Below are 11,183 nucleotides of genomic sequence, written 5' to 3'. Positions count from 1 at the left end.
TACTTTAAAAAGTTTTCAAGGCCAGCTTATTAAATACCCCTCAATTCTTAGATAATTTTTCTTATTTCAGTCATCAGTTGCACATTGCAAAAGAATACTGGAATTAAACAACTGAACCATCCTTTACATATAAAACTTTGTTGAAAAGTCCCATATCAGACCTTTCTAGTATTGCTGAACAGTAGCACACCCTGTAGATGCTGAAGCTTTACAATTTAGTCACTGTCTGTTTGTCAAGACATGCCTCTTGGGCAGCTGCATGAAACTGGTGAGCACTAAACCCTCTGCCCTGTGTAGGTTGGTGTACTGCAGAATCAAAGTAAATCCTGAGCTCAGGTATGTGGAGTTGATCACTGACACACTGTGACACGTTGTGTGCATTTGTAATTGTACCATAAAAGTCCCTTGCTACTCAAAAAGCTATTGGGCATTTTTTCAAGGCAGTAGTGGCTATGTTTTGCGCTGGCAAAGGATTGAGGCACCCACTCATGGAAAAACAAAGTGGCTGTACTGTGGCATTTTTCTTTAGGAACAAGGAATTGAAAGGGGATGTTTTCTCCATCTGTTAAGGTGTGGGAGACCCAAAAGCCTTTTTGGCCCATTCAGGCTTTGGAAATACAGTCATACCTCAGGTTGCGTATGCTTCGGGTTGCGTACTCCGCAAACCTGGAAGTATTTTCGCCGCTTTTCGCTGCAGGCGCGGTCTGTGCATGCACAGAAGCGGCATGCGCAAAATGGACGCTTGGGTTGTGTACTTTTCGGGGTATGTAACCCGAGGTACCACTGTACCATCACATTTCCTAGCTCGACTAAATTAAGTTTCAGAAAATTCAAAAAGCAGAAGTCTCCAGCAGTGAATTGGCAACCTTCGCATTAAATCCAGATGTTCTTTTACCAGTGATTTAAAAAGAGCCACATTTAGAAAAATAGCCATATAGATGATATCAAGAGGGGATGAAAGGTTTAAGTGAACAGGTTATTAGTATAATTGTTTATGCAATGAATGCCAAGTCATTCATTCATGTGATTTAGGACAACATTAAATCTATGTTCTGCACCTTGCAGAATCAGTGCAATTCTCTCTGAAAGCAGCACTCTGACCCACCAAAAGGTTGGCTTAATTATGAAACACTACAGTTCATTTTTGTTATTTATTGCTTACAAAGGCTCCAAACTATGGGAAATCTTTGGTAAAAATAAAAACAATAAAATTTACACAATATCTTTACATATATTGCACAACAAGGCTCTTCAATACAACAAGAAAATAGAGGAATGTTCATTATCCTCAGCAAGGAAATTAACTGTACAACATTCATTGGTATACCACTAAAGCAAAATGCCTTTCATAAATGTTTTAAAATATTCTATAGTTCTTATACCTTATATTAACATTTACATTTCAATCTGCATCTTAAACAGAATTATTCATGTAACAAGTTAAATAAAAGCCAGAAACTATGCAGTGCTGGCATTCTACCATATCATCAGTTCTTTCAAGTCTTCTTTGCTCCATGTAGAACTTAAAAAGAAAAGAAAAATACAAATTTGCAGTAGTCCTCAGCCAGCCCTCTGTGGAAAAGAGGGAAATAAGTTACATGTCTGCTATTAAGAACAGACATGTCTCTAGTAATTCACTTGTGCAGATTCAAACCTGAGCTGCTTTAAGCTGCTCTAAATGAGTTCGCAACTCAGGACACAGTTCAATTAGCAGCAATTCCAATAACACCTGGAAAAGAAGAGAGATTAAAAGCGTTTCCCCCCCTTTCTGAACCGGTAATTACAAACTAGGATAGCAAGTCATTAATAGGTGCAAAAATCAAACCCACACACCCCGCCCCCAAGGGCTACCCCATGGATCCCACGGAGTGGTCAATTCAGGGACAAGAGGCATATGTGGAAGTAGTTGCTGTAAAGTCCACAGATTCCTGTGGGGCCCTTTACGCTTTCCTCAGAGTGGCCGTCCAGTAAAAGCCTTTTCTGAGGTCTGAAGGAAGAATAATGTTAAGTAACAAACCCATGCAATAATGTGCTGGTAACTCACATAAAGAAGATGCTTATTGGCCTTGGTTTCTTGAAGTGCATTGAAGACTTTGATTACACCATGGCGAGCATTTTGCTGACCAACAAGACTCTGTAGTGTATCTGAAAGAAAAGATGTTTAATATTGGTGACTTATCTGCTAATGTGTTTTAAGAAATTCAAATGTGTATATATATATACAATGAGCAATGTAAGCTGTGTATTGAGATACTGATTCAAAAGCCTGGGGAAAGCCAGCCGGATGGGCGGGGTACAAATAATAAATTATTATTACTATTACTATTATTATTATTATTATTATTATTTATTATTATTATTATATCCAAAATGTTAAAATAGATTCCTGTTATCTATCTTTAAAAAATAATAATCAGAGATTTTAACATCAAGAAGAATATAATATGGATTAATACACATGTAAAGTGCCTTTTTTGTATTTTTATTTTTTGTAAAGTGCCTTTTTATTTTCAGTATTTGGGCGCAGTAAATTTAGTTCCCTGCTTCTCTGCTTTTTTCATATCACCTAAATGCCACCCTGACTTCTTTAAAAAAAGAAACAGTTCTTCCACCCACAGAGTAACATCTGACAGATGTCAGGGATCCGTATAAAGGTTAAAAATGCAACTCTCTCTGTGTGTGTACTTGGTTTTCTTAAAATTTAATCTCCTAGAATCTCATAGATTTGCTTATTAAAGGGGGCAGTGCTTAACCCTGCCTGTGGAGTGTTTTGAACATTCTAAGGGCTAAACAAATGGTAAATATTGTTTATTACCATAATCTCCTTTGATTCATTACATTCTGAACATTAACATATGACACGTGACTTGATATGCTCACCTGGAATGTTTTCAAGTAATTTTTGCTGTGCTTTCTGTTTCGTCTCCCGGCTTTGCTCTTCACTTCTGGGCTTTGAGCTGGATGCCAGTTTTCCATTTGGCCAAAAAGCATCTCGGAACACATTGATGTAGTAAACAAGCATTGGTTCGCTGAAGATCCAATTTACAGTGTCTCGAATTTGCCTTGAGGGAGAGGCGTCAAGAAGAAATAGTCACAATACTATAACCCACTTCAAAACTTCCTAGAGACAACTTGCACATCAAGCAACAAAAATAGGGTTCCCATGAGGCAAATATCCACCAAGATAGAGTATGTTGCTTAGACAATACAGCAACTTGGACTAATCAAAATGTTACTCTTACAACTGCAATACCTAAAATTTAGAAAATAAAAAGGGAGAGAGAGCTAGGAACAGGACAGCAGCAAGCAGTGAAAACTAGGTTTGAATAAAGGAATAACTGGCAGTAATAATATTATTATAACTGCATTTATGTATAATTTTATTAACTATAAAATACAAACTTGTTAAGTTTTAACTTTAAATGTGATACTACTGTATTGTTGTGGAGGGGGAAGCAGAGGTTTATTTATTTTTATTTTAAAAAAAGGTAGCGGTGAATCCCACTTCAAAATGTTTAAGAAGCACTGTTCTATGGCAACATGCAAATAGCTAGAAATCCTCCATTCTCATGCCCCCTCTGGTCGCTTCTAGTCACATTATATTTCAATGCAACCACTGAGTGTCTACATCTGATACTGGGTGAAGAATTCAGCATCCTGAAACTCTTATGCTTTCATATAAAGGGGAGCGGGGGGGGGGGGGTTATAATCCCCAAAGCTGCAAGGACAGGTTTGGGAGTTTGTAGGGCATGCCTGATGAAGTCTCAGAAGCTTGACAATGTGCTGTAGAACTCTCATCTCCCCCAATCCATGCCTAACAGAATTAGAATTATGCAAAATAAGCAAATATATACAAATTGATGCAAATCACAAATTCAAATTTCCTTGGCAACAAATTTTGGGAAAGCCTGGCTCTTCCAGCCACCCTGCTTTCTGGTTCAGCATTGAGTACATAAGGATTTGTGACATACAAGGCGCATGGGGAAAGCTGAGAGAGATTTGTCTGGAATTCTGAAACGAAGCTTGTGAAATTTTAACTTTCCTTTTCTACACACAGAAACATGCAGAAGCTAGTTTCTGAACAAACATGCTAGCCATGTCAGTACTGTTGTCAGCTGTTCCTGCATCAAGCAGCTTATTCAAAGTACAATTCTAGAAGCAGAAAAATCGTAATGCACTCACTTGTTGATGGTTCTTCCAAAAGTGATTTGAACTAGTGCAATTAGAGTCTTCCTCACCCACTTAAACACTAAAACAAACAAAAGCAAGCAGCACACAGAAGTCAACTCCAAGCATGCAGTTAGGGTCTACTCAAATACTCTTAAGTATATGTTCACGTTATGCTGTTTACTACGTAAAAATATGCCCCCCTTTTAATTACTGCAAGTGATTTTCCCTACTCAGCAGCTTTCATAGGGAGTCCAGACAATTTTTTAAAATGGCCAGCCTTTCTAGTGAACAATTCTTTCCTAGTGCTTCCATTTGCACACAGATGGTTTGAATGCATCAGGATACAAAACTCATTTATTTATTGCTACCTGTTTTCGGTGCTTTTTTTTTATAGGGAAAAAAAAGGTGCCGATACTCACCACGAACTTGTTACAGTAAGTGTCACACTTTTTAACAACAAAAATAGGTGCTGGTACAGTGTACCCTTGAGTACCCCCTGGGGGGAAAAGCACTGCCTATTTTACATTGAGGATTTTAACATATAGCATGCAACACTAATACACTTTTTTCCATGTTAAAATTAGCTAAAGAGTTACACTGCTCAACATGCTCAAATTCAGAATGTTTCTTTAGAGAGTTATTTCTGCAACACAGGGGCTGCGCATTAACACTTAACCATGACGAAGACATATGCAAATGAGGTGCAGGAAACCTGATTTATGTGGGCCACGGGTAGAACAATTTTACCTGTGTAAATGTTGCAAGTACACCTACCCAGATCACAACGATGCTAATGCTACATGCAAAAAGCACACGTCTATGCAATGAGGTGCATGTAGAACATTTTGCATATGCAAGTGCTTGATTTATGGCTCAAGTCATGTTTCCAACAGAAAACCACCTTCCCATATTAAAACTGAGCATGAAAATGTGGTGCATTTCTATCATCCTGATGACTGCACTCACAGAATCATAGAATTGTAGAGTTGGAAGGAACATCACCACGGTCATCTAGTCCAACCCAACAATGAACAAGACCACTGCTTACTTCCTCGCAGCTCAAAAATCTCTCCTATCAGCATGAAGCAAGGCTCAGCCAGGGCATCCCGTTTCCCATCCACATCTTCTCCATAGTCAGACAGGTCGTCGTCATCTTCAGCCTCCTCCTGGACAAACCAAACAAGCACAGGGTGGCAAAGGTGGTTCCAAAAGTTATGGCAGCCATTTTTGCTCTCCATCTAAGAGAGCAATCTGAGGCTGCTCCCTCTGCCTAATGATGGAGGTCCCCACACTGTGCTCATCAAGTCCAAGTCTGTACCTCCAGCAATAATTTATATGCCTGAGACAGCCATCACAAATTATTTCAAATTATACGTTCAAGTAAGAAGATACTGTACTATGTAATGCCCCTGCATATATAAACCAGCTTTCAGAATCAGATTTACACCTCTACACCTTGTAGCCATTCAAAGGCTGCCCACTTGTTTTATCCCAATGCCAAATCTTTACTCCCATAGTCCATTATCTCTTACTCTTTCTTGCCAATGAATTAGTGAGGAAAGCCATGGTAGTAAAGGTTGAGCAGAAGGTGCCACCTTGATTTGTTAAGACCAATGGTGCTTCTATATTGACAGAAGCTTTCTAGAATACTGCCTAGGCTTTGCTGCCCAGGATTCTTAAACTGGGGAAGGGCATGACTTAGACTTGGGTCTCATGGATGCCGTTGTACATGCTTCAATCACCAAGATTTGTGTACCTGGGCACAAGCCGCAATGGATTTGACAATAGCTTTCAATGGAGCTTGAACAGTTGGCGCCAGTGCAATGTGGAGCTGGCACAAACATTCATTGGCAACCTGCATTACAATTGGCAGAGCGCTTTAATATCCTTTCCATTATTTCATGCATTTAAATTAATTCTGCAGATAGTTCCATCTGAGATGCTTCCTATTTATCCTGGGTGGTCATCTACCATAAATATTGCTCTTTACCCACTCACCTCTTGATGAGAAAAGAAATCACCGGGAAGCCTCTCCAAAAAAGAAGCGAGTGAAAAAGAAGTTTTCTTTCCCTGTACATCGATAACCTTGAGGTGTTCTGGAGAAGGGCTTAAAAAGGCATAAAGTGCTTCACTCTGACAGAGCCTTTCATCAGAAAGCAATTTCTGTGGAAAAAGAAAAGCCACCACAATTGTAATTTTCTCTTTTTTTTAAGCAGAGCAGATGAAGACTGCATGAGGGCAAGGAGTGCTAATCAGCACTGCCGATGTCAGCCAGTCTTAAGGGTTTACAAAATCAGCAGTGGCTTCTGGAATCAATACACTTCAGTAGCTCTTAGGCACATTCCTGGCAAGTATGTTAATTGAAAGCAGCACCAAGGAAGCATCCTGTTTATGCTTTTAACACTAGTGCCGTCCAAGTGCGAAGTGGACCTACCTAACAACAGCCTCAGAGAGTTGCTAAGGGACAATTTGTAGGCCTTGCCACCAGTGCGGTCAGTAGCTAACTGGACTTCTCCCAGTGGCTGCATGTCAATGGCATGGGTAGAAGGGTAGTTGTGCAGGCTGCACACCCCTCTCTCTCAATTGGGGGCCACCAAATAAAGCAAATCCCATCCCTCCCTCAACAATACTTAAAAAAATTAATATGAGATGTTTTACATAGTATTATTTGATCCTGAATAAGAGTTACTTAAGCACTGGAATTGATGCTTTTGAATTATGGTGCTGGAGGAGACTCTTGAGAGTCCCATGGACCGCAAGAAGATCAAACCTATCCATTCTTAAGGAAATCAGCCCTGAGTGCTCACTGGAAGGACAGATCGTGAAGCTGAGGCTCCAATACTTTGGCCACCTCATGAGAAGAGAAGACTCCCTGGAAAAGACCCTGATGTTGGGAAAGATTGAGGGCACTAGGAGAAGGGGACGACGGAGGACGAGATGGTTGGACAGTGTTCTCGAAGCTACGAACATGAGTTTGACCAAACTGCGGGAGGCAGTGCAAGACAGGAGTGCCTGGCGTGCTATGGTCCATGGGGTCACGAAGAGTCGGACACGACTAAACAACTAAACAACAACAACAACAAGCATTGGGGGAGGGGCTATAGGGCCAAGAGAACTCTAAAAGGATTTCCTCTAAGCGTGGAGCCCCTTGACTGCTTTTAACAGCAGTTTTGGAACTTCAACGAACTGCTCAGCAGAGCAACCTATAGAAAATTTTCAGCTGCATCACTATTTGGGGTTGCATAAAAGGGTTGATTCATGAAGTCTGGTCATGGCTGATGGTATGAGTAAGACACAAGAATGTGGCAGGATTCTGAAACACCACAGAATCCATCAAAAGGTGAAGTGGGTGATGTGGAGCCCAACTGAGAAGAGTACCTAATTTGTTCCAGAGAATGTAACAGAAAAGTAGGAACTGTTATTGGCTACAGGCACAGCCAACCAGAATAAATGTCAAGAGTTGTTCACTACATTGGGCTGTATGCTAGAAAAGCCATGTTTGACACCACCAGCCAGTTCTGTGTACCTGACAAGTGTACTTCTTTGATATGCTAAACATATGTAAACCCAAGTTGCACATTTAAACAGATCCAAACATATGCATCATACCTTACTATATGCTCAGGTTTGTACTTAAAATACCTTGAGTTATACATTTAAATAACATAGGCCTAAATCCAGAGCTAGTTGGTCATACTAAAGTCACATCAACATCAACATGACCTAAATTAGTTGTAAGTAATGCCCAATTGAAATGAATAGACTTCAAATTCAGCTCGCTCTGGATTTGGATTGCAGTATGTGAAAAGGCCAATAAACATTGGGGGGAAATGTGAGAATATGCAATCAAGAAATTGAATTCCTTACTCCAAAGCCCATGCAAAAAAGGACAACGCACTATTCTGAGTTAGTAAAATAAAACAGGTATATATATACTGTGATTGCTGCTTCTTTGATATCTTACCTGTAAGAAGTTATTTAACTGGTTCTTTGACTTCTCCATAAATTTCTGGTCTACTGATTTAAAGGGCAGTTTGCTGAGTGAAGGCAACTGAGCTTTTTTTAACGATGGGAAGCACTAGGTGGGAGGACCGGGAAAGAAAGCAAATCACAATTATTTCTCCATTTTAATTCACACACTGTCTTTATTTTTGTCCTGTTCTATTTAGTCATAAAGGGAAGAACTAGTTTTCAGCTCCTCTGCCTGTACCCTTGATCGCCTGCAGGAACTCTTCCATCAATTAATCAAAAAGAGTAGCTGTAAGTGCAGTACTAGGCTGCAGAAATAAGCCAATGCCAGCTTAAGGTTCATTTCTTGCAAAACGTGCAGAGTATAATAGGTTATAAAAGGGTCAGATCAGTGCAATTAAGCAAGTAGAAGAAAGCTGTAAAGGCTTCATACAGCCAGAATACAAATGGCAAAATAAGAATGAACCAACAAATAGTTGGAAGGAAAAAGAATGAGCTATTGTGAAAATAATTTACTTTAAGTGTATATGAAAGGATGGAACAAAGCCTATGTTCACATTTGCCTTTCAGTGTCAGCTTAACATGTCATGATGCCTTCCTACCACTGGGTGCTGTCACTCAACTCACAAGCACACATAGTATGCCTTGCATGGTATGCCTCTTTGACTCTTGAGGTGCTTAAGCCAACTCTCCAAACTCTTGAAGACTAACATAAACACAGGATGAAAAGTTTTAGATACGGCATATAAGCTTACACTCTTCTAGGATGTTGAGAATATAGAGTGTGGAATATGCTCTAACAAAACCAGATTTAAAAGAACAGTGGAGGGGGCACATTAACATAATGGTGTTTGGTGCTGCTGTGGGCTCCTTTGGGAGGAAGGGTGGGATATGAATTTAGTGAATAAATAATAAACACATGGAAGGCATCCTGTGGTTGGAATACTCCCCTTGAAAGTACCAGCAGCAAAAACACAACAAAGAGAAAATTGCCAGGTTCCCTGAACAGAAAAAATGTTGTTGATAAGAATCAGTAAATGTGGTGAACAGAAGGGAGACAAAACACAAAGAGCGCAAAAATAGAACAGCCCAACTATTTGTCCCAGAACAGCAGAAAAGGGGGAAGGAAAGGGAACAAAAAAGGCTTATGATCGGTGGAGAAGTGGTAGGTTATGAACTGCAGGAGCTAATGAAGACAACCCCCAACTTGATTCTGACCAAACTAAGCCTCCTGATATATATTTTGCTCTAGGAGGCTTAGTGTGGTCAGAATCGAGTATACACTTTCAGAGTTATTACTTCTGAAATACATTACTTCTGGTAAATGAGCCACCATAGCGGCTAGGAATCAAAATTTGTGTCCCAGTCTTTTTAGACTTATCCACACCTGAAACCCAAGGGGTGCATTGGTTGCCAACTGCGACCCCCCCCCCAAGCTCTCCTACCCCACTATTATGCAGTCTGACTGCCTGGTAGGGGGTTGTTTTTTTTTTGTCAACAGACATATCTGGCTCCTTCCCTACAATATGGAGGACAGAGGATACAGAAGTTGGCCATACAGAATATTAAAACTAAGCAAGAGCAACTTCCATATATTCTACATACCTCACTGAGTTTCCTATGTAGGCTTTGAAACTCGCTGAGCTTTCGGAGTACCGTCCATTCCTTAGCTTCAACGCTGCCAATCCCTTGTAAACTCACCATGACAGAGTAACAGGGCACTTGTTCACCATTTTCTTCTATGACCTAAAACAGAGAAAGGAATTATTAATACCATTATTATTATTATTATTATTATTCATACTGGAAAAGGATATGCATGCACACCTACACAGTTTTACACAATTATTCTAAGAGCACATTCTCACTGTTACATGTGAATGGTTCTGTAACAAACTTTGTTTCAGGGCCTGAGAGAAAGCCTTAAGATATAAAGTCTCATATTTGATCACAGATTCCAGATTAGGGTGGATGAGACATATTATACAGAACATGGTACAAGATGCTCCCAATCGCAAAATACTGGCTTTGTTCAATTCGAGAAGCAAAGCGAGCATTTTGCAGGTCACTCAATTGCACAAAGTGGATTCATACACACCAGGGATGTGGAACGGGTGACCTGCTGCTGGACTTCCAATTTCACCCATACCTAGTCATTCAATGTCCATAGTTGATGAGGGTGGTGGGAGTTGCAAGTTAATGATCTGCAAGGTCACATGTTTCCCATCTCTGATATACACATTGAACAGGAATGCAGTCAAGGTGGATCCTTGTAGGACATTGCTTGTCATCCATACTTGTCCTGCAGTCAGCTGTCTTTACTGTGATCACAAGAAGCACTAGAAAAGCAGCCTTGTGAACTTTCACCAGCTTCCAACCATGTCATCAACACCTCAAGATGAATATTGCCTCCTTTTAACCTGCATCATCTACCAAAGTGAAAGGTAAAGGTAAAGGGACCCCTGACCATTAGGTCCAGTCGTGACCGACTCTGGGGTTGCGTGCTCATCTCGCATTATTGGCCGAGGTAGCCAGCGTATAGCTTCCAGGTCATGTGGCCAGCATGACAAAGCCGCTTCTGGCAAACCAGAGCAGCACATGGAAACACCGTTTACCTTCCCGCTGTAGCGGTTCCTATTTATCTACTTGCATTTTGACGTGCTTTCGAACTGCTAGGTTGGCAGGAGCTGGGACCAAGCAACGGGAGCTCACCCCATCGCAGGGATTCGAACCGCCAACCTTCTGATCAGCAAGCCCTAGGCTCAGTGGTTTAACCCACAGAGCCACCTGGGTCCCCGTGGGGCCAGCCATTAAAAGCCTGCAAAAGTGGATCTTTCCATATGATCTATATGCATTAAGAAAGCCACATTTCTACATGTCTATTCTATTTGACCTCTACTTCCAAAATATTCTTAGTGGGGAGTAAAGGGAAATGTGTCAGTAATTGTTTTTTGGACAACAGAGGGGGGAAAGTGCTCATGTAAACTTTTGACAGAAAGGTTCCACATATATATATAAAATTAAATAAAAGGAAAAATCCATAC

At 40.5% G+C, this 11,183-nt stretch overlaps 1 protein-coding gene across 3 annotated transcripts in view; it reads right to left on the bottom strand.

Moving 5' to 3' along the window:
- Positions 1-1,137: 1,137 nt before the first annotated feature.
- The window catches only part of SNX25 (sorting nexin 25), a 58,644-nt gene continuing 48,598 nt past the window's right edge, over positions 1,138-11,183 (bottom strand). The window contains exons 12-19 of one of the 3 annotated variants that reach the window (XM_035111746.2): positions 9,745-9,885; positions 8,135-8,248; positions 6,169-6,333; positions 5,219-5,336; positions 4,183-4,249; positions 2,881-3,062; positions 2,045-2,145; positions 1,138-1,729 (exon numbers count right to left, since the gene is read on the bottom strand). In XM_035111746.2, the coding sequence (XP_034967637.2) occupies positions 1,649-1,729; positions 2,045-2,145; positions 2,881-3,062; positions 4,183-4,249; positions 5,219-5,336; positions 6,169-6,333; positions 8,135-8,248; positions 9,745-9,885 (969 nt within the window). In that variant the 3' untranslated portion in view covers positions 1,138-1,648. The other 2 variants (XM_035111744.2, XM_035111747.2) reach the window with 2 other exon arrangements.

Source organism: Zootoca vivipara, chromosome 9 (assembly GCF_963506605.1).
Source record: "Zootoca vivipara chromosome 9, rZooViv1.1, whole genome shotgun sequence".
Classification (NCBI taxonomy): domain Eukaryota; kingdom Metazoa; phylum Chordata; class Lepidosauria; order Squamata; family Lacertidae; genus Zootoca; species Zootoca vivipara.
The sequence above is the reverse complement of the archived record's forward strand: the minus strand, read 5'-3'. Positions and strand labels throughout refer to the sequence as shown.